A 23897-nucleotide genomic window follows, 5' to 3' on the forward strand; every position below is an offset into this window, starting at 1 on the left:
ACATGTACAAACACATACACCGTGACGCAAATCAGATCAGTGATAAGCTTACTGCTGCTCAATAACCGGTTAGTTGAGCCAGTGATGTGTGGTCAAAGATAAAAAAAATAAAGATAAAGCCAGTAGCAACAATAATAAGATTTTTTTTTTTTTTTTTAAATGTGAAGTATTCCTTTAAGAATTTGAACAGTTACGAAGCTTCTCCGCAGTGAAGTTTAAAATCTCCCTTCCCTCCACCTCAGCACAAGCAGGTGACCCATGTGAGGTGCATACTGATGAAGTCACACAAGGCAGCAGCAGATTGACTGGAGAGACAGAGCAGCATGGCAGCAGGGCAGTCGCACAGAAAGAGAGAAAGCACCCAGTGTGAACAATAGCTGGCAAGGAGATAGAATAGTCCCACATTGTGCATTCTGCTCCTCTACCTTCAGTCATGTAATGATGGATTGAACCATACAATTTGAGGCAGGCTATTCTTTTTAGCCACAGAACGTCCTGGCGAAGCGGCGAGGCTTTTCTTCCAAATAGTGTAGGAGGGATGTGGGAGGTTTCTCTGACTTTACTTTAATCTGAGAAGATCAATAAGTGAATTTCCCAATTCAATGGCCAGCCAAGAAAGTCAAAAAGGACATATGGAAATCTTCCCTGGATAGCTTAATTGCAAGATTGCATTGCAAAAAGAAGTGAAAACCATCTGCACTGAAATTCATACACTGTGTCAAAAGACTAAAAATTTAAACAAACACAGTTTATGATGATTGCAGTTAAAGTCCTGAGAAACTGCATAAAACTCTTGGTGCGGGAACAGGGTTGGAGAGAGCTCCATGCTCCTTCCTGGCACTGCTGCCTGCAAGAGCTTTGGCCCGACACTGAAAGAAATTGGCCAGTAAGGTCGTAAAAAAAAACACAGCCGCAGAGGTCAGCTTCATCACAGGATTGTAGAAAAGTTAAGCTCTGGATTGGCTGTATAGTCAGCGTGATTCAGTGTGGTTTGCCACAGGATTACTCCCTCTGGCATAATCTAGGATAATGTATAATAGCTCCATGTTTACTGTAGACTGTCTATCTCCATAACATTTTCTGGCAGTGGTATGGTGTGACATATTCAGTCCAGGGATAAAATAGTGAACACCATCGTTTGTGGGAATGTACATGAACAGATTGTTATTGTAATTCAAACATTTTAAAGTACTGTAGTTTCTTACAACCCATTTTATTATGTGTTAATTCTCATCAACAATTTGTTAATAGTATGAGCCCATTTCTGCCAGAAAAATGCAGATGAAAAGTTTGGAATGATACCTATGGTTTCATGTGGTATTATGAGTGTAAATTATAATAAGACAAAAACTTTGACTGAGTTGGTAAAGTTTATGAAAGAAGAAAATTGTCAGTGTCAAAGTGTTACCTCATGTTACCTCAATTCCTCATAATTCTGACATAGTTAATAGCATAACTTTTTAATGTCATAATTTTCACATAACAAGAAAGCCTTGATCGTACTCCAGGACAGACTTGGACGGTCCACAGATGTGCTCTAAAAAACATGATGAAATGATGAAGATCAAATTTTGGGCTGCCTGTGGATATCCACACAGGGGTTTACTCAGACCCACATGGCCAAATGAGTTGGCCTCAAGACTCTACAGCCATGCTACAGTAGCGGCTCTGTGAGGCTGTACTTAAACGAATAGTTCAGGTTATTTAACGTGTGCGTTGTATACGGTCAGTGTATCACCTGCAGTAGATATGGATCAGAGCCCTTCCAGACTCTTGCCGTCAAACAGCCCTTTCCTTTGGAACTACATTTTCCCGAATGTTGAACTACCGTATGAAATGCTAATGTCAGCATGCTAACATGCTGATGTTTATCTGGTATTATGTTTACCATGTTCACCATCTTATCTTAGCATGTCAGCATGCTAACATTTGCTAATTAGCACCCAACAAAAAGTACAGCTGGGACTAATGGGAAATGCTGTTAGTTTTGTTGGTATTGATGATGTCACTACAACAAAAGTTAGTATGGCTAAAACTAAAAATACACATGGTAAGACAGAACTATGAGATACTTGGTGAACATTGTTTGATTAAGTCAAAATGTTGATATATTTAATACAGTTTATTTAGTAAATGTATTTTTGACGTTTAATGTCACAATTTTGACAACTTTGACTTCAAAGTATTATCACATAAGGTGAGAGTATTTTTTCTGTTGTCATTCCTCAAGTATAATCTATTTCTTTTCCTTTCTTCACCAGAAATTGACTTTATTGACTATTAAAATAGAGATCTACAGGTGTACAGATCGAGTACATACATAAATATGTATTTACCCATCAGTGCCTTAATAAAAAATCATTTTTATATTTCAAGGACAGAAATCTTTCCTCTCATTTTAAGATGTAGTGAAGGTCTGATATAGTTTATTTTATTTTAGTTTAGTTTTTACTATTTTGTAGTTTTTTTTATGTCCTTGACATACATATAGTTTCTGATCATCCTCAACAGTAGCCTGCATGTGTAATGTTTTAATGCCTGTCTGCAAAATGAATTTCCATCATGATAATAATAAAGTTGAAGTTGAGGTTCTGTTTTAGATTCCTATTCTGAAATGACCAATGATTGCCCCCCAAAATAAAGCACTCTGGGTCCTTCTGTGTTTTCTTTCCACATTTTCCCTCTGATCTAAATCCTTTTGTTGTTGTTTGAAGATGAGAACAGTCTCTTCTCTGATTCTTCTCTTACCTCTATCTTTCTGACCGGGGTCATCTGTCTGCTTTTCCCCTCACAGAGAGTTAATCTGTCCTTCGATTTCCCTTTTTATGGACATTTCCTGCGTGAAATCACCGTGGCAACTGGTGGTAAGTGAACACTGTTCTTGGACTCTGCTCTCTCAATAGTAGTTATTAGTGTTATTATTGGATATACAGTATGTGCTTGGCATATTAGACAGTACACAGACAGTTTTTATTGCTGCAGGGTTTAGGGGGGGAATGTGGTAAGATTTATGAAATGAGTCTGGAGTACAGAGGCATTTATGAAATGGTGAAGAAAAAGAGAGAGTGTGTGTTTGTGTACACATATTTGTGTGTCTGAATGGGTCTGTGGTACTGGGTGTACCTGTGACTGTGACATGGCCCCTGTACAAAGAGATCTCACCCCTGAACACTGAAAAGGACCAAACAATGAGTTATTTCTCTGGATGTTGTTTCTGGGAACTCGGCTCTGAAAGGCTCCTCTGACACAAACCACAGTACAAAACCACCAACAACACTCTGCCAGCCAACCAGTCAGTCTGATACAAGACCATTTACAGCTCTCACCTCCATGGGATAGTCTGCTAGACTTGGATATAAAATTAAAAAAATTAAAAAAAAACCCTCCCAAAACTCAGCACCAGCAGCTCTACACCAGACTTAACTGGAAGGGAAACCAGACTGATGGGTTTGGACTGGAAACTGGAGTCCCTCTGCCAAGTGGCCTAGCACACCCTGATAGGCATGGATAAGGAGGTGGGGATATCAGAGGATGTGTATGTGTGGGTTAGACACGTGACTCAGCAGACGTGTCTGCCAGAGTGTGCAAAGCAATTTTCCACTTGAGTCTTGATGGCGAAACCACAACACCCCAACCAGCTATTATCACATCAAAGACTAAAGCTCTGCTCTTTACCCAGCTATTTCAAAGATGCTGCGCTGCGTTTAGCTGCCACTGCAATAATAAAGAAAAAAATCCGTCCAGTCCCTTATCATCATCACTCTCCTTTTCCCACTTGATTCTCGATCACTGGCAAAGTTGTGTTGGCTGTAGGGACGTTCTGGATGATGGTGACGAGGAATGGACGGGCGCAGACGCAGCTAGCAGAGAGGAGATAATGTGAATTTGCATTCCTCCAGACAGAGATGGAGGGACGAGGCCGTGGAAGAGAGGGGTAACCGAGGAGGAGCAGGCAGCTATCTGCGTCTCGCAGGCCTCTGGGGCTTTGTTTCCAAGACGCCCTCCTCCTATCCCTCCATTTCAGGGCCCATCACTCAGCTCGTCCTCCTCTCCCCACTGTACCATCTTTTCTCTCCACTTTCATCGCTGTCAGCAAGTCACTGTTTTTACTTCAGCAAATATTTTCCTTTTGCTACCTACGCTGAAACTCTGCTGGAGAAGATAATTTCTGAACAGAGTGTGATGGAAGAGCAGCAGACTTACAATTACATTTATTCCTTTTTGTTATTTTCACAGACACAGTTGCTTTCTAAACAGTCAAGCAGCCAATCGTCACACACATTAGAGATGTGGCCAAGACTGGGTTGGCATGCAGCCTTGTCAAACAACTGAGGTCTAAGTCCACTTTTATGGTTTTGACATACTGTAAATCTAGATTCACTCTGCAAAAAGTCTCCACGGTAAGAAGTAATTTTGTCTGATTTCTGAGAAATGTTGAAACAAATTGATATTCTGATAGGTATCAGAAACAATATCTCCCTCCTTTTTAAGATAATAAAGGTTTGCAGGCTGAAGTCAGGGAAAAAGTATTCGTTTTCTAACTAAGATTGATTGATGATGAAAATGATCATTGGTTGCAGCGCTACACCTGTGGTATAGTGTCAAAACGACATCCGGCAGACATCCGTCCACGCTGGTACCTTAAGGCTCAAAGCACCCCTTTAATACTGCTACATTAAATTCACTCATATCACTTTACAAAGTCAGTTCAATAGACTACAGCTGCGTAGAAGCTCAAACAGTGAAAAAGAGACAGAATACGTGGAAATGAGAGAGTATCAACATGTTGTCAACAAAGGGAATATTTTTCCAGTCAGGACAGTACATTAAAGTAACTGAGGCTTCCTGGGTCTGCAGTGACATGCTGCAGGTCCAGCGGTGAACTGACAGGTTGTTTGTGAGAGTCTAGTTTGTGTTGAAGGCTGTGTGGAGGGCTCGGCATGTACAGACTGCGAATATCAGTGATGATATATGATCTGACCACCGCCAGCTGCGTAGACGGATATCCAGCTGTGGTATGCTGTTTACAGAGCCAGCTGTCGCACTTAACAACCAGAATATAAACATAAATTCAGAAAAACACATGAACATCTTTAGCAAATGATAGTTAAATGTAGTTTCGCAGCAGCAGATTTTTTTTTTTAACCTCAAGAACTAGTGTGTAAGGTTTCAAATAAATAACTTGTGTGACGCAGAAAGGTGAAAGGAGACATGAAAGGAAATGGGGTCAGTTTGTGCTCTCCACTTCCCAGAGATTATTATCAGCTGCGACATCGGGGCTGGTATTGTTTTCACCTTGTGTGTGTTTGTGTGTGTTTGTGTGTGTTTGTGTGTGTGTGTGTGTGTGTGTGTGTGTGTGTGTCATCATGGCAAACTGTGGTGTTAGAGACACTTATTGTCGCAGGTTGTTTTGTACTTTTTGTGTACAGACGTGTCTAAATTGTGTTCAACACAATGAGTGGACATCTTTGTGGATATATTTAGGCTCTCATTGCACTTGGTCAGGATTAGGAAAAGATCACGTTCTTGCCTAAATATTGACTTGTATTCACTTTATTAACATGTAAATAAAACTGAAATCTATCTTTAACCAATGCTTTTATTGCCCAAACCTAACCACACACAGACTCAGGTTGCAAACCCTGCTCTCCAGTATCAAAGTGCCCATCCTTCACCCTGACAACATCTCTACAACTTGTGTGTGGTACAAAACTTTAGAACTCTATTTACTGGAAAAAACATTGTCACTGGACATAATCCAAGTAATAATGTGTCCCCCGGAAAAATACAATTGTAAAAGTAGAGTTGTAAACAGCAGGTTTAAGGCCTAACAGATAGGGAGTCACTGCCACAAGATGAGAACTTACGTTGGTTTTTTTTTAGCCTAATGAAGTTTGACTTTAGTGTCTGTTCATGCATGGTGACGATCACTGATAGTTTTAGTCCTCCAAAGAAATCGCACTTGTCAAACATAAAACACATTATGCTCTGGCTGGTTATAGGCCGACTAAGTATGTTTTGTATCAATAAGAAATTAAAAACAGAAAAATCTGGCATCTAATTTAAATAGAAACCTCAAAGTTTAATATTAAAAGGACAAAAAACAAAACAAAACACGGATAATAATAAAATAAAAATAAATAAAACACGGGTGTGTTTGAAAATCCAGTCCTGACTCTTCCCAGCTTCAGGACAGCTGTGATAAACAGAAAATATCTTGTAAATTAAACACAGCTCAGTGCTAAAGAACAAAGACCTAGTCTAAACACAATGTCCAATAAAGTGAAGCTTTAGTCTAGTGGGGCTGCTAATTCCCACTCATGTTTTTCTTGGACATACACAGCCCAGCACTTTTGGATAGCAGCACATATAAACATAGCTTGCCAGAGAAAGAATTATCCTTCTCCATCCCACCTTCATAAGAACTCTTCCTCTACCTCAAACTCCTCTTTTCTTTCTCCTCTCTCCTTGTACATCTGTTCTTCTCCCAGTAACCTCCTCCTCCTTCTTCTTCTGTCCAGTCTCCTTCTGCTGTAAGTGAATGAACTGCCTCTCTATTGAGCGCCATAATGAATGAATAGCCTCTCTACTGAGTGCCCCGCAGCTCTCACCTCTTTAGTGTATTGAGAGGCTGTCTGATTTTCTTTAGACTGTCAAATAAGTTGTATTGTGTTTTCAGGAGATTGCTGGTAGAAAGCAGAGGCAGCATCAGAAATAAAACCCTCGGACACACAGGGCATTGTGAGTGTGTGTCTGCACAAATGTGTGTGTTTTGGTCGGGGGAAGCTTTTTAGAGGTTGAAAGTGAAAGGAGAAGGAGTGACAAGGGTCAAAACAAAGCGTAGGCATTTGAGACGTGTTTGAGCGAATGTTGGGTAAATATGAGATGAGATGGAATGTATAGTGGCTGATTTGGAGGAAGTCATTTGTGTCGCTGCACAATCAGATTAAGGATTTGAAAGTGCCGTTGCAGCATTATATGACCATGAAGCTGCCACCAGTGACTGAGTGTACTGCCCCATCATTCACCACAGAATTATGTTTATCTTTGCATTAATTTAGGCGGGTAGACTCAACAACCCTGTCTCTTTATGTCCTATCCTCTTTACATTCATATACCCTGACATAACATGAGGTGGATGCTTTTATCTGATGTACTCTATGCGCTGCAAGCACTGAAACAGGGCTGACCTGAATACGATGCTTAAGGTGCTTTCAGACAGCGAGCAGCTGCTGCCACAGCTCTTGGATCGATTGCAGGAGGGTGTAACCTCCGACATGATATGATTAATTAAGCAAATTTTGCTAAGTAGAATCATAAATGTTATTTATTGTCCCAGACCAAGTAAGCAAACTTTGAAGCTGATGCTCCTCCAGTACAGTTCTCTTAACTGATCTGTTTGCTGGTGAAGTGCTGTATCGTTCAGATGACTCACTAACTCTAAAAATCAGTTGCTATAACCTACCGTTTCCCTCGCTGTAGTTTGTGTGGTTGCCATGGTTACACGATGAGCCCAGGCAGCAAGTTGAAAAAGTTAAACTATCATGAACTGGCAGCGGCAGCCGCCCTCCCTTCTGCTTGCTGTCTGAAAACACCCTCAAAGCAACAGTTCGACATCTTGGGAAATAAACTTATTAACCCTAACTTCACTTATTAACTACTTAACCCAAACTAGTTCAGACGACATGATGTTTTTGTGTTAACTGTTGGTATGATTAAAAAAACAAGCAGATGTCACGTTGTAATGACCATTCTTCACAATTTTTCAATTTCATAAACTAAAAGTGTATTGATTTATCCAAAAAGATTGTAACTCAGTTAACTGGTAATAAGAGTAACTGTGAGTTGCAGCAATATATACATAACTTTGATGTTTAACGTTAATTGACATTTACCTAGTAGATATTTATTAGTTTTGTTTTTCCTTCACTGGCGGTGCACGAACAGCAGTTACTAATATCCACTGTAAGTCCATACAGTTTTTCATAACTGGACTAGGTTGAACCACTCTTAACAAAAAGTACATGAATACTGCTCTGGAATAGTTAATGAGTTAACCCTTGATTTAACATCGCTTTCCAAAAAGCGTATACGTTTCTGATAAAAATGAAAATAACAGTAACCATGGCAACTCCAACCACTGAGTCCGACAGCGCCGTATCTCCTCTCCCAGGTTGAGTTCCCTACAGTCAGGACTTCACAAAACTAAATAAAGTCACATCTTCGCTCCCTCCTCCTGCTCTCAGTGTGTGTGCTGACAGTGCTCTACTGTGTACAGAGGTAATTCTGAGCAGGGTGGTCTTTGGGGGAAGATTGATTCCCCTCATGGTATGATCTGCTCCTGATTTCCAAAGTAATAGATGTGTTTTTATAGCCCGCCTGCTGTATGAGAAGACATATGGTGACATGAATTGGGGATTTAGAGGCCTGGCGTCAATGAGACTTTTCCCAAAAATCCTCTTTTCTGTCTCTGCAGGGTTTTTTTCCAGCATACCTCAGGAAGCCACTTTATATACTGTATTTATCTCGAACTTTCCACGAGAATGATTTCATACACAGATCATTTTATTGAAAATGTCCATGTCCTGACAAAGTGAGGTGAAGGAGTTTTCATAGTTAGCTTACCATGTCCAACACTGATTTAACTCTCATGTCTGTATGAAAGCAGGAGCCGGCAGCTGGTTAGCTTAACTTAGCATAAAGAGTGGAAAGTGGGAAACAGCTAGCCTAGCTGTGTCTGAATGTAACAAATTGCACCTAAAAGCTCCTCTAAAGATCAGTAATTAACAAGTTATATGTTTGAATATATGTTTGTTTAATCCGTATATAAACTGAAGTGTAAAGACAACAATATTTGAGAGAGAATGTGTAAATTAAGGAGCTTCACAGCTTCTCCTAGGAGGCTTTTGTTACCTTTTTCCCTTTTCCACTGTTTATTCTCAGCTAAGATAACCAAAACTTCCTGTACTCAGATTTTAATATTGATACTCATTGACTTTTCCTGTCAAAAAAAACAACATATTTTTAGTCGTTGCTGCCTCATGTATCCGTTTTCATAAAAATCCTACATTTTCGCAACAATTAGCAAGACAAAAGAGGTAAATTTAGCCTTTTTTTTTTCAATGCAAGGAAGTTGTTAAAACATGTCCATTTTTTGAAGATAGTGTCATCTGGAATGTTTTTCTAATTCTTAAATTGTTCTTCGAAGGTAAATTACATCAAATACATGAGATTCCCTCACCCAAATACCAGGTTTCCTCTTTGTTCAGAGTAAAACCTCTTATTAAAGCTGCATGTTATGATTGGTTGTTGATATTTTTGCGATCCAGGCGAAGTCAGAGTGAGAAACAATAGATTCTGCTTTGAATTGCTGTTGAATTAATCTCAAAACAGCAGCTTACTTTGCTAAACTTTGTTGTCACTAGAGAAATTAAGATGCCATTTGATTCTGTTGTCATTAGTACACATTCTTTATGCAAAGACCGTTCCCTCGTGATGAATAGTGGGCGTTCTCCCTTTTTTCTGGTGTCCATTAATAACTATGTTTACAGGCTGCTAAATGATGCATCTCTAGTATTTGTTGACTGATTACGTTCCTCTCAGTGGAGTAATCTATTTGTGCCTCATTGTAGGGGCACATAAATTGGAAAAGTTGGTCTCTTGTTAACATCTGTGATTGATGATGTGGCGCAAAAACACACGTAAGAGGAGGGAAAGGAGAACACCAGTGGAAGAACGGGATGAACCAGCTAGGGTTATTACCCCATGGTAATAAATAACTGCTCGCTCAGCATACAGTGCATTCCTTTAAAGCCCCTCAGATTTGTCCTTCCGTTTCTTGATAAAAGATAATAGTGCTAATTAATCACCATTGGTAGCTGAGGCAGCCTGCAGCAGGAGGCCTGGGAGAGAGAAAGAAGTGATCGTTGTGGGCTAATGAGGGGTTTTTAACTTTGGACTGGAGGGCTTGTTGTGTTCCTGAAGGATACTGTATCAGATAAGAGCTTTATTGAAGGAGGAAAGGTAGTAATGGAGGGAAAAAAAGATTGATGTTTGTTCCCAAAGGGGAAAATCTACCTTAAAACACTTTGTCAAAGCATGCACAACACTATAAGTGATGCATCGAACATCATACATTGGTGTTTTCAAGCGTTAAAGAGCATCTGCCTCTAACTTTGAAGAGTACAGAAAGTTATATGTTGTCTATTTTCTATTTTTCTCCTGCAGGGTTCATCTATACCGGTGACGTGGTCCATCGGATGCTAACAGCTACACAGTACATCGCTCCCCTAATGGCCAACTTTGACCCAAGCGTCTCCAGAAACTCTACTGTTATCTACTTTGACAACGGTAATATCATTTTACTCCTAATATCTTGTTTCTGCAGGGATATGAAGGAGTTGTGGACTCTCTTGGATTGTTTAATGCACGAGGCACAAACCCGCATTTTCTGGCCTCAACCAGCCATTTATTCTGGTAAAGGTGGAGTGACATTAGATGTCCCATAGTCTGCTGATTAGCAAGCTACGCCACGGTGATATCATCGTGATTTCTGCCGAGCCTGGTGGCAAACAGTCCGTTGCTCTCAATCTCTTTGACTTAGTTGTATTTTGGAATGCTATCATTAAATTTGTTGTTTGCAACGTCCAAGGCTGAAAAATGAAGCCAATACCTGAGTGCAAAACACTGCAGTTCCTTGAATGGCCACTTGAGGCTCAATCCCCATTGACTCATGTTAAAATGGCCAAATTTACAGCCATAATAAACATGTTTACAGCCTGGTACAAAAAACTGTTTTGGTCTCTATAGCTATTTCCCTCTTCATGACAACTTATTGGGGGGGGGGGGGGGGGGGGTTGCTTTGAGTGACAGGCAGGCAGCCGGGAGTTAGGCGGAGTCAAGCACTGGCCAAGATGATGACTATGGAGCAGCCCACTCTGAGCTTCTACGTCCATCTTTACAAACAGTCTCTGGCCTCTGCATATGTCCTCAGGCTTTAGAACTGCTGAAAATGAACTGCTTGTTTTTATGACACCCTCTGTGACCTCTGTGACATTCCCCTAAATTCCAGTTACTCATTTTATACTAAATTGATGCCCTTCCTCAGTCTGTGTACCTTCCCTTTGCCATATGTGATGGTTGTTATCCATCACGTCAGTCATCGCCATCTAATACCTCTGCAGCAGAGTGATGGACCAACTGTGTGACCTTCTGCAGTGGAGCTCATCAGGCTTTAACCAAACTGGCAGTCAATCGATTCTCATCCGGGCTGCTCCTCAAAACACTGTCCATCAGTCAATGTACTGCCAATACAGCACAAGAACTGTATGGTCTGCTGTGTTATGGGAGAGTCAGTTCTTCTTTCCATCAGACTGTGAGCAGTTTGATGAGGCGTTCACAGCAGAGACGTATTGTTTGTTCTCGTTACACAAACAGGGTGGTGGGAGTTGTGTGAAACTTCACAGCGACAGTGTGAAGCTTTGTCGTTCAATTTTCACAAAAACAAAACTTTTACTTCTATTTTTTTTTTAATTATAATCTGCTAAATAAAGACCGCGTGATTGGTTAGGACAAGACTTTTCTGAAGTACTATATTAAAACTCTCCTGAAGTTTGATAGCGCACAATTATAGAGTCGTGAAGTGTTTCAGCACCTGACAGACCGCGAGTTTGACTGTTGTTGCCAGCGGGCTCTTGTGACAGCTCTGTGGTAAAAATACCACTGACAGGCTGTAAAACATATGTGACACTTTGGGATTTTAACACAACTATAGAATTCTGCTTTAATTTATTTTCATATTTTCATAGAATGAGAAAGGTATTTATTAATCCATTATTCAGTGTGTTGTCAGCAGCTTTGGTTAAAATATCTTCTTCATTAGATTAAGAAAAGTGCAATGTTACAAGCCCTATGTCAGACCCAGAAGGATCAAACATACACGAGATGCTAAAGACTACCAACAGGTGTCACAGGAGACATCTTGATGTGTCACAGGTATAAATAGTAAAAATTTATAAGCCAGATGTTAAAAAGGTGGAAACGTTTCATTGTCCTCGATTTGCATATAGAAAACAGGTTAATCAGATTCGTGATCTGGACAAAGAAAGTGCATAAATGTAGCAACATGTAAATGAAAGTGTCTTAAATCTCAACTGGATTTTGTTTGGATACACTTTGGAGACACTTGAAATAATAAGTGTGAATGGCTTTTGTTCCTGCTGTGCTTTCTTACTATGACAAGTCAAAATTTCTGCTGTGAAAAAGGCCTATGGTGCATCAGAAATGAGTTTTTATACATTAGGAGACGTAAAAACATTTACAATATCAAGAAGTACAAAGGCAAATTTAATAAAATATGAAAAAAAAAGTAATATAAATCTTGAAATAACCTTAGAAAAAATGGTTGAGATGTAAACCACAGTAATAATTACCTCACCAGGCCGAGGGTGTGCTGGCGTAATAGCACAGGATTTGTTTTGTTTGTTATGAGTTCACATGGCATGTTAAGCTTGTAAGTGGAATTAGAAACAAGGCCAGTGTGTACTCCCTCCACGCCTTCTCTCCCACTCTGTATTTTTAGCCAGGAAGCCCCAGATAGCATGGCAGCCTCAACTCCTGAACTCAATGCATTTTAAGCAGACTTATATTAGGCTTAACTTCTGCTGACTGGGTAAGTCCGCTGTGCCATAAGTTAGCAGCAATTTAGCGCTCTGTCCTCTCTCTGTTATTCACTGCCTTTCTTCTAAACTCCCTCTTCTCTAGTGCATTACACAGCAACTCTTCAGTACTTTTTTTCTCCCATTTTTCATCCAAACACTGAAAATGGTGCACCTTAATCTGCTGACCTTGACACTGCAGTTTCCAATTTGTGATATTAGTCAGATGATATTAAAAATCAGCACCATATCAGACCCTAACATGTTTAATCTCCTCCTTTAACACATGAAACATGCATGTCCAGTGCCAGAGGCTGCTACACATGCCACATGTAATTTATTATGGGGTTTCCTGTACAAGCAGACGCCTGTGCTCTCCAAATTGTCAGCAGAGAAGCTAAATTCTGGTCTTTACTTTGGGTGGAAGAGCTCCGGCTGTGTGACGGAAAAATTGATTAGTTGTGTTAACAAACCTTTATTGCCCTGGTGCACAGCCAAATGGCGAGCTCTGAAGGGGGGATGGCTTTCACATCAATAGGTTCTCCAGAGTCCACGGTAAATCAAAATAGTGTTAAAAGTAATGTGAGGCCTGCTGTCTGGAGGGTAGAGCTGAAGTCTGGTGCTAATTTAGTACATCCCCCAAATGAAGGCAGCAGCTAATGATCACTTGACTTGATGCAGTCAAGTGGGATAAATAGCCTGTCTGCCTTTAAGAAGCAGTCCAGCATTCCCGATTTGTATCTGTGATGCTACATCTTTAAAGAATCATTTCATCCTAATCACAGTAAGGCCTAACTATAACCCCCCCCCCCCTTTTGAATTTATAAACACAATAAACATTTAAAGATGGTTCATAAAACACTGTAATGCAGTCATAAGCAGATATAAGGACAATTTAAAGGAGCTATTTGTAAGTTTTGTTATTGCTACATAGCTAACATTAGCATTAACAGCTGTTTACTTACCAGTCTAGAAGAAACGTTGCAAGTCCAGCACCAAACTTCATTCCTTTCGTCACCAAGAGCTGTCTCCAGCTGGAGAAAGCATCACCAGTGTTAACTCTTGTCTCTATCGCATCTTTTCCTCTACGGAAGTTAGCACGCTAACCAGCTAGCCCCAGCACCGTCTCATCGCTTTCTGATAGCGACTCACTGTACCCTCCAATCTGCCCTGAGGACGTAGCGCTGCTCAGAAGGTGTATTATAACCTCTTGTACCATAAAGACAACAATGGCTGAAGCTCTTGGCAAGCAACAATCACCACCACCGGCTCCTGGCAAGAAACCACGTTTGGCGACAGAGGAAACTTGAACAAATAATTTTCAGAGCAAATAACAACATTATCTATTATGCATGACTAGATACCACTGGAGATGAGAAAACATATCCTTGTAAATGTAAATAGGTGGATTGAGCCTTTACGTTGGTGTCAGTGTTGCCCCGCTGCTTTAACTCATCCCTTGTGGTGATCGCTTTTATCCGGTGTCATTCCTATACCTTCAGAAGAAGTCATTCACGGCGCTCTCACTCCCTTTTGTACAGTACGGAAAACTTTTCACTGTTGTGAAAATTGCCACAACTACAGAATCCGCCAGAGTAACCACCACGCCTTGATTTGGTTTTGTCAAAGGTTTCAGTTTTGTGGCTGTTTCATCTCGTTCCAGTGGAGTGTTTTCAAATAAATGCTCACACTCCGTCGGTGTCAATCACCTCACACCCACAGGGGGAAGTGAAGTCTCTGTCAGGAAATAATCCTTCAAAAACATATCACCTTACGAACATGATTGTTACATTGATGTCTTCTTATTCAGAGTCTTTGCCCGGTCAGCGGTTCATTTCACGCTAGATCTGAGACACCAGAGATAGCGTTTCAAAAACAGTGAAAAACAAGTCAGTGTTAAAAAAATAAAAAGTGTCAGCTATATGGAGACAGAAGCTATCATTGCCACTGTCTGTTCTCCTTTTTGTGATTCTTTGTTGTCTGACATGTAGTACTAAACTGTATGTGTTTATTTTCTGTGGTTCTGGCTCTAGGTACTGCTCTGGTGGTGCAGTGGGACCACGTCCACCTACAGGATAATTACAACCTAGGGAGTTTCACCTTCCAGGCCACGCTGCACAACACTGGCAGGATCGTCTTTGCATACAAAGAGGTCAGGACTGATTAATCCAACCAGTTCTCTTTACACCTACTGAAAAAAGTCTGTCTTCAGTCTGTCATTGACTAACTGTGTGTATTTCTTACTTTGTGTCCTTGCCTCTGTCTGATTTTCACACTGTGCCCACCCTGCATGCATTATAAGCCAGAACTTGAGCGTACACATACATATGCATTTTCAAACTACAAAACACTAGAAACCAACTATAACAACCAAATCTTCAGACTTTTATTGTGTGCAGCAAAGTTCATAAATCACTGACAAAAACAGCTACTATATAACACTGGAGAAACCAGAGCAAAGGCTGATTAAATAATCTGTTCTTGGCTTCTTTTCCAGGCTGTCGAGACAAAGTTAGCAAACTTAAACTCATCAGAATTAACCAGCTACATTACAATAAAACAACTCTAACTACGCTAGAATTTTTCAGGCTTTACTGAGACATTTCATAGAAAAGGAACATTTTTAAATCATCATAGTACTGTATGTACAGGCAAAAGAAAACATGACTCACTTTCCACTTCTCCCCAATCCCACACATCTTACAATCTGCTTCCCTTTTCTGTTTCTAATTCTGTCTGACTTTTTAAAATGTCTTGCCCCATTTTCGCATGTTTTCAGTCGGGTCATTATACTGAAGTGAGTGTTGGCAACGCAACGAAATAATGGGTTTATACTAATGGGTTTAAATATATTTTTCACTTCAGTGAGCAATGTTTATTCTGTACACCAAAGATAGCCATATGCTTACTGAGGATGCATGATGCCTCAGCAGGTTGCTATGGGAGATCGTAATAAATTGGCAGAATCGGTGGTGCTGTCAGAATGGTGTGGCCTGTTTCTATTTTTCAGCCTGTCCCAGACAGATCGTCGTGGTCCTGGTAATTGATTTTCCCTTCTTCTATTTCAGATCCCTGTTGAGGTGTCACAGATCAGCTCTGTCAATCACCCTGTGAAGGTGGGCCTGTCTGATGCCTTTGTGGTGGTCCACAAGATCCAACAGATACCCAGTGAGTCTCAAGCAAACACGCTCTTCTAGCTTTTAGCACTCACTGGTCCAGAAGAAGATATTCTCAGTTAATCCGAATGCAGACTGTTTTAAAAACTAAGAAACAGAACAGCAGTCGTCCAATCATAGCTTAGCAACCATCAGTAGGCACAATAGGTCTGTCATGCTTTGGATTTTTTCACATGAAGAAGCAGTGCACATGGGGCTGTAGTAAGACTGTCACCACCTCTGCTCCAGCACCGGTCCATCTCTCTCAGTGGGCATCGTGCAGAGATTTGGGCACAGCTCCAGATCTGTCTGTCCTATTTGCTTTTGAGTTACCGCAATTCAGGCCCATTAAATTTAAAGCAAATGTGAGCAAAGGAGAAACACATAAAACCTTTGTACCCACAGTCAGACTCTCCATCTTCCATGGGCTCTGATTCAAAGCCTGCCACAATAATGAGATGACAAATATGATTTATTCAGTAAAATTTAAACAGTTTTGATTAACTACGTTAAGTTGGATAGTATTTATTTGTCAAAGTTAATTTCTTTTATTCTCTTTTTGTCCTTCACATGGCATCTTTATCTTATTTGTAGTTTTTTTTTTTAGTTAGCTTAAAGAGTAAAACAACTCTCCATTATTTGGACTGGTATCTGACATTATCTGAAGGCCTTTTCTACAAAATCTCTTTTAGAAAGCTGCAGTTGGCAGTGAGAGATTGTATATTGAACCTGTTAGCACAGTCCGCCTAGACTTCATAAACCAAGCTGGCTTTGATGCCTCCGACACAGCATGATGAAACCAGTGTGTGCCGCTGCTTGGCTGTGGAGTGACGAAATCTCGAATAAAAGCGGGTTGAGACTGAGGTGTTGTGTCGAACATGAATGATGTCTCTGAGGAGTGCACGTGCTCCTCTTCTGTCAGACCTTTTTCTCTGCTCTGATAATCCATCTGAAATGATCACAGCTCTGATTCTACTTCTCAAGAAACTATAACGCTAAACGCACCTAAAATCATATTCGGGGAGAGATCAAGCAGCGAAAACTGAACATCTTCGGACACAAAAAGTTAATACAATGACTGTCTTGACCTCATTAATGTGTCACATTAAACTAAAAGTGTGAACATTTGTGGAGATTGCTTGGTAACTAAACGTTCACTAAGTGAGACTCTCCTGAGTTACTGTTTCCACGCCGGTCAAGGGTCTTAAATATGCACTTGATGGCTACATTCATGACATCGTGCTAAAAGACTGAGGCTACAGCTAACAGGTCCCAGTCATCATCCTCACCATCTGATAACCCCATTTAGCTGTTCATCTTATATTCTTGTTCATAGTTTCAAACCATATGTTTTCACTTAAACAGTCCTTATTATAAAAGCCTTTTCTCTCTTAGGAAAACTGAACTGACCGAACAAACCAAAGTGTCTGGCAGACATAGAGCTATCGTGGTTAATGCTGGCTAGGGCTTCTGGAGTGAAAACTTCCCCAAACTCTACTAGCATCCAGGAAAACAGCTACACTTACTGCTGTAGGTAGTAGGTTAGTTAGCCAGACACGCTAACAATTGCAGCTTTTGTTAGAGCTAAACAAACACACTATTTAATCAGTTGTATTTTAGGTTTTGAAAAAGGCCAAAAAAAATAGACAACACTCCTCAAATTCAGTATCATCTTTACTACAGCCACATGCATACTGCTAATCTAAAGCCTAATAAACCTGCTGTGCCTCGTCATGGTTTCGTAGCTATGATTGGACAATCTCTCAATAAACATAATCAAACTCTTGTAACGGTTGATACAAACAAGTCTTTATTTTCTCACGGTGCAACAAGCAGGTGATATTTGCAAAGAGCACAGGTTCATATCAGCATCTGAAAGAAAAGGGCAACATTTGCATCCTGCACCTGTCAGTCCAGAGGGCTTGATGTGGCCCATGAACTGTTGGCAAGAGGTTGTGGAGAAAGCAAATGCACAATGAGCAAGATCAGAGGTTTTTTTTCATAACAATGGTCATCATATTGATGCAAATACCGGAGAAGGGCCCTTTAATGGGAGAGTATTCATAGATGGAGAGGGATTAACCTTTAGAAAAAGTAAGAATCAGGAGTTTTCAGGATGCCATTCCTGCTCAGTTCTCCATAAGCAGTTCATCTGATCCCACAGGCAGTAGGTTCAGTTTATAATGTGTGACCTTAAATCCCCCTTTGTTCTTGCACTCAGCATATACAGAAGAAATGTAGGTGAAGATGGTGCTGAGGGGACAATTCGTGTAGAGAATTATTATTCAGCTAAAAAATAAGTAAAGAATTAAAGTTTTGCCATGTTGGTATTTTAAGATATGTTAAGCCTGAATCCTAACAGCGGAAAAAGTAGACAGGAAACCAATGACCGCTACAGGCTCTACTATGAATAAAGTGTTCCAACTCTGTGAAGTGTCTCTGCAGCCAATTACTGCATGGCAACCATGGCAACCAGAGGGTCATTTTTTAACCCCACTGTAGCTTTGCCTTGGATTAAAAGCTCAAATAAAACATTTTACACTGCCTCTAGGCAGAGCATGCCCCCAGCACATCCAGTAAAGACAGAGATGACGGAGAAGATTTGTGGCTGGGGTGTGTAATTAACAGGTCAGGTACAACCATGTGTGAAGACCCAGGCTTTAATTTACTTTCCCCAGGCTAGATTGTACATTATCAGTCACAGTGAGTTATTCTTAAACTAAAGCCAAAACTCTTTTTCATATCTTCTTGCTTTATTTGGATTAACAATCTTTATTCTCAGGATGGTGCCATGACTGGCGCTGTTAATTATAAATGTATGATATATGGTTGTTTTTCTTTTCAGGTTTTAGGGCTTAATGCTCAATAATTTCATTTCATTCACGGCTGAGCTCTGCTTAAGAAGAAACATTGTGATTTAATATATTGGAGATATCAAAGAGCCAAGAGTGTAATCATGAGGTGAAAGAGGTCGATTGAACACATTGAGAAATTTCAATGTAAAAGTACAAAGAGTGCTGTCTGATGAGAGGAGAGCGTGAGCCTGCCATTATTTCACAATCAATGTTCAGCTCAGTGGCTTGACATCACATGTCATGCAGCTCTTTGAATTGAATGAATAGGCAGTAAGAGGCAGCCTGTTGTTGTGATTTCATCAAAGAAAATATGAATGAAATACTGTTTCTTAATAAACATACATACATGTTGAGGAGAGCGGCACTGGATCTTCTCTGGGTATGATGTTCTGATATAGGTTAACTCACCCTGTTGTGCATAATTGATGACACACTTTTGCAAATCCTGCTTCTGTTTGATAGTATCAGTGGAAGGTAACTAAATCCTCATTAGCTGTTGTTGTGTTGTTGTGGCTGAGGCTCGGTTATATTGGATCTGATTTGCAGCTTCCTTCCACCTAACAACCAGAGGGCAGCGAGTCTGCACAGTCTGCCCACACATGAGCAGCCTTAGGCTGGGGAACTGACCTTCCTCTGGCCCCCACCATGTCATTAGGCACCTGATAATCCCTTTTCTAGAGGCAGGAGGAAGCCAGTCACCAGGGGAGGAGATGAGGGGAAGGAAGGGTGGTCTTGTTCTGAGGTTAGACTGAGCTGGCTCACATCTTCTGCTTTGATCAGTTGTCCTGTGTGTAATCAAACCCAGCAGGTCTGCAAGGAAACAACATCCCATCATATGAGAAGAACAACACTGGAGCCAGCTTGGTCAACAACTCCTAGACCGAAAATTAATCAAACAGGCAAAAAAGTAACCCTGGATTGTGTTAAAGGAGTAATTTGATATCTGTAAACTATTCTTATTCTCTTTCTTACCCAGAATAGTTAAAGACTGATTCCACTCTTAGCGTAAAGTCCAGCACAAAGTCCCCTGTAAAACCGCAACTTGATATTTTTATGCTTCAGCTTTTCTGCAGATTAATCGAGATATAACGTGTTAGAGGGCTTTAAGGGTACCTTTTTACTTTTGGACACATGCTAAGCTTAGTTAATCCTCTCCTTGCTGTAGCGTCATATTTAACGGAAAGACGTGAAAGTGGTGTTGATCTTCTTGTGCGGACTATTTGCCAAAATGTGAGACTGTTCCTTTAACTTTGAAACTGTTTCAGCAGATGGTAATATTAAGTGATGAATGAGACATGAAAGTCACTGCTTGGTGTATATGTTACACAGCCATAGTCTGGCGTGTTGAATTTCAATTTTGTAGCTCATTGGTCGAGCAAATACAAGTGCTATAAGAGATGTCATGTATTGAGCAATGTCACGCTGCACATTGCAGTGCAACACAGTCTTTTATTCCACAGATTTACAGATTCATTTCTGGAACTCCTGCATAGAAAGTCACATAAAAATCCAATTAGAGTTTAAATTAACCGCTATATCAACAGCACAGAGGAGTTATTATCAGAGCTGTTAAAATATTCTGCACTGGAAGACCCTTTTTGACTTTAACAAAGGATGTATTTCATCCTCCTCTTTTTCCATTTCCACTGATGGCAGTGAAGATGCATGGCCAGCAAAAGCAAGCAGCCCATTTTACACTGGCCCATATGAGGGCCAGAACGCAATAAGAGTCAATGATGTATCTAATCAATCGCTCCATCTTACCCCGGCTGATGACTTGCTGTTACAGATGACTGAGAAGGCTGCCTTTCAACAGGGGCTGATTGATATCAGCTCCCAGGGGAAATTGCCACCGTCCATTGCCAAGTCATATGCTGACACTTGGGCACAAAGAGAGGAGAGAAATAAAGTGCTGTGGTAGCATCCCACATGACCTGATTCTGCCTCCCGCTCTCTTTCCGCTTTCTTCAGGGACCACTTGTCCCAGTTTTTATCTCTGGGTGGAAGATTTGTGACGGTTTGTTCGCTCTCTCACTCTGCCCCCTTCTTTCTCCAAAATATAGACGTGAGGCGGAGGACAATCTACGAATACCACCGCGTGGAGCTGACGAAGACAAAGATCACCAATTCTACAGCCGTGGAAATGATGCCTTTACCCAGTAAGGAGAATTTATTGTAATAGCTATTGGCACAGTCACAACACAGTCCACAGTATAGGGATCTAAGTGTTATTCGATCAGTTCTCTATCATTATGAGACCTTTCCAGCAGACAGGACCTCGGCTGTATGTCAATTGCATTATTGAGTGCGTAACATGTTTGATAGAAATTTGACCTGTTTTGATCTTTCTCCTCTCCAGCCTGTCTCCAGTTCACCAGCTGCAGCACCTGCATCTCCTCACAGATCAACTTCAACTGTAGCTGGTGTCATCGCCTCAGCAGGTCTGATCTCTGGACACTTTCACCTTCAGCTCCTTTCACATCTCTCCTTCCAATACACTCTAACTAACGATTATTGTCATTATTGACTAATCTGCATAGTGAAAAAATAGTGATGAAATGTCCATGACACTTTTCCAGAGCCCAACATGACATCTTCAGGTGACTTGTTTTGTCTGGCAAACACTCCAAGAACGAATGATATGTAGTTTACAGATATGTAAAACAAAAAGAAAGAAAACCTAACCTCGTGAGGGAGCTGGATGTCTTGTGTCCTTGATCGGCACTGTCTTACTCCAGGGTGTCCACTCCAACAGAAACACTCAGGATTAACACTTCAAATTTTAAGTATCTTGCTTTTGTCAAGGTGAAGGTTCGGGTCATAGTTTTGGATGTTTTCAGTTGAAACAACATCCTGCTGGGGTCTGCAGACAGTCTGCACACATCTCATACATACAGTATGATGATGAAAAAATCATTTTTCTATATGGGATCAGGAAACCTAAAAGGTTTTTTTTCCTCTATTGCCATCATAATAGAAATCTATCCAGTGAATGGGAAAGTAGTAGCTCTACTATTTAGACTCTACAGTGGCTTATTCTAACATTCATTCAACGCACACCTGTTCTGTCAACCTCTGGTCTCCTTTTTATCTTATCCTTCCTGTCTCCCTGCACTTCAAACAAAAGTAAATATTTGAGCTGCTAAAGAAGTGTTAGTGTTCCTCCCTAGAATTTCCTGAAAGCTGAAATGTGAACTGTGCTGTGTTTTGTTTCGTTGGGTAGAAAAGTTTGAGCTAAAGAGGCAGAGAGGGGAAAAAATTATGGAGAGATAGCAGAGCTGTGTTATCATCCATACAAGTTAAGAAAGTCTCAACTTGCAAGCCAACAGATGTTTACTGTGCTGATAAATGTCTACCCCGGAATTTGCTGAAAATGTTTCTTGGGAGGTTGTTGTCTGGGTTTATTCAGTGTGACTCGGGGCAGCCATTATCACTTCTCTTTGTAGGCTGTCGTTGCATTTTGGACGCCGTTTGCATCAAATATTAATCTGCCACTCTTTTATTTTGGACTCATCAGTCATTCTGTGAGTGACATGGTTGACTGGAGAAATGTGCAGCACTTCTGCTCTGTCCGTAGAGATTAGTTATTTAGGACTTACACAGGGTTTTGGGTTTGACTTTCCCTCTGCTCTGCATCTTAAATTCCTCTTCCTTTGACAGAGACGAACTAATTTACAGTGCAGCGACATGAAGACGTGTTTTTCCTCACAGCGATTCATGGACGCTGTGGTGAGATACTGTACGCCTGTAGCACTGATCTCATTAAGCTGCGTTTTAATTAGCTTTCTAACAGTGTTAATATCTGACTGTTCAGCGTCGCTCTGCCCTTTGTATCCTTCAGACACTTCCTTTGAAAAAGGCAAACATGCTTTAAACACGCGCTAATTAAAAACCGTGGCGGCCCCGTTGGCTCCGAGGTTAATGAAAGGCGCTGACATTTAAAGAGAACAATCCTAATGAACTTCTCTCAGTGAAGCGGTGGGAAGGTGAGATCACAGCGCCTCTCTCATGCTAAGTTCTGAACTGAATCACTTTGCTGTGGCTGATGTGTGTGTGTGTGTGTGTGTGTGTGTGTGTGTGTGTGTGTGTGCAGCCCGCGCTGAGTCGGGTTAATAAAGCATGACAGACATCCAAGTGGACCCACAGTGCGCCATAAGTGCCTGTTCAGCCTAACACTGATGTGTAAGGAGGAAAAGCAGGGATTTGTTTACCTAAAATACACAGCTGGTGAGCATCACCATTGCATCTCATGGCAAATGAATGGCTGTTGAATATTGAGTTTTGATATGTCTTAGTCTCCCAGCAAACTGTTATTGCATCCTTTATGTTGAGGAATGGCGTAATCACAGGCTCACAAATCTGCATAACTAGCAGGGGTGGGAGAAGTATTCAGATCCTTTACTTATGGAGATGTAGGAATACAACTATGTAAAATACTTTGTTACATCTAAAAGTTCTGCATTCAAAGTCTTATTGAAATAGAAATACAGAAATATTATCAGCAAAATGTACATGAAGTAAAAATTATGCTGTTTGGCCCCATTTCATAGTGTTGTATAATTTATAGGATTATTATCACTGGGGCTTTAATGTGTAAGTAGCATATTTGTTGTAGCTGGGCAGTTTATTCTGTCTATAAATGAGTCATAAAAAACACATTTTGAAGATAAATACGAAAATTTCAACCAGTTTTTAATTTAAATCGACTTGTTTTAGAAATGTTCTAGAAATTAGTCTTTATCTTAAAACAAGAAAGTATAAGGCAGAAACATTTTGAAACAAGTTGGTTTACATTTAAAACAGGTAGCAATATTTCTTACTACACCAGATTTATTAGAATAAGAAAGTAAATCTTGCATGACTCCATTTCAGACTAAAATGACGTGATGAAAAGGAGATTTGGTTGATTTAGTTGATTTAGCAGCAGCAGGTGCAGTTTATTACAACAGGAAGTGCTACCTGAGCAGCTGCTTAGTCAGAAAAACAGAAGAGCAACTGGTGCATCTGTTTACGGTGCCGCCGTCAGTCAAAAGTAATTACAACTGCGATCTGATTTCATGCCACACATGACATGAGTAGTTTGAGCGCACAGCAGCTGGTTATCTTGCTGAGGAGTTGGAGCTGTGCAGCCTCCGTCCACCTGTTCAAAATCCAACAGCTCACGGTGGCTGCTCCATCTCATCCCATTACTCGCTTGAAAAAATTACATGCTGACAAAAAAAAAAAGAGGC

General features: G+C 40.6%; 1 protein-coding gene across 1 annotated transcript in view; it reads left to right on the top strand.

The window, feature by feature from the left end:
• plxdc2 (plexin domain containing 2) overlaps window positions 1-23897 on the top strand; it is an 83739-nt gene that overhangs the window by 46081 nt on the left and 13761 nt on the right. The window contains exons 4-9 of the mRNA XM_022767230.1: window positions 2795-2864; window positions 10228-10350; window positions 14690-14808; window positions 15725-15824; window positions 20730-20825; window positions 21026-21107. Coding sequence (XP_022622951.1) covers window positions 2795-2864; window positions 10228-10350; window positions 14690-14808; window positions 15725-15824; window positions 20730-20825; window positions 21026-21107 — 590 coding nt within the window. The remainder of the gene's footprint in view (window positions 1-2794; window positions 2865-10227; window positions 10351-14689; window positions 14809-15724; window positions 15825-20729; window positions 20826-21025; window positions 21108-23897) is intronic.

Source organism: Seriola dumerili, unplaced genomic scaffold, assembly GCF_002260705.1.
Source record: "Seriola dumerili isolate Sdu_G_001 unplaced genomic scaffold, Sdu_1.0 BDQW01001124.1, whole genome shotgun sequence".
In the NCBI taxonomy this organism is placed as follows: domain Eukaryota; kingdom Metazoa; phylum Chordata; class Actinopteri; order Carangiformes; family Carangidae; genus Seriola; species Seriola dumerili.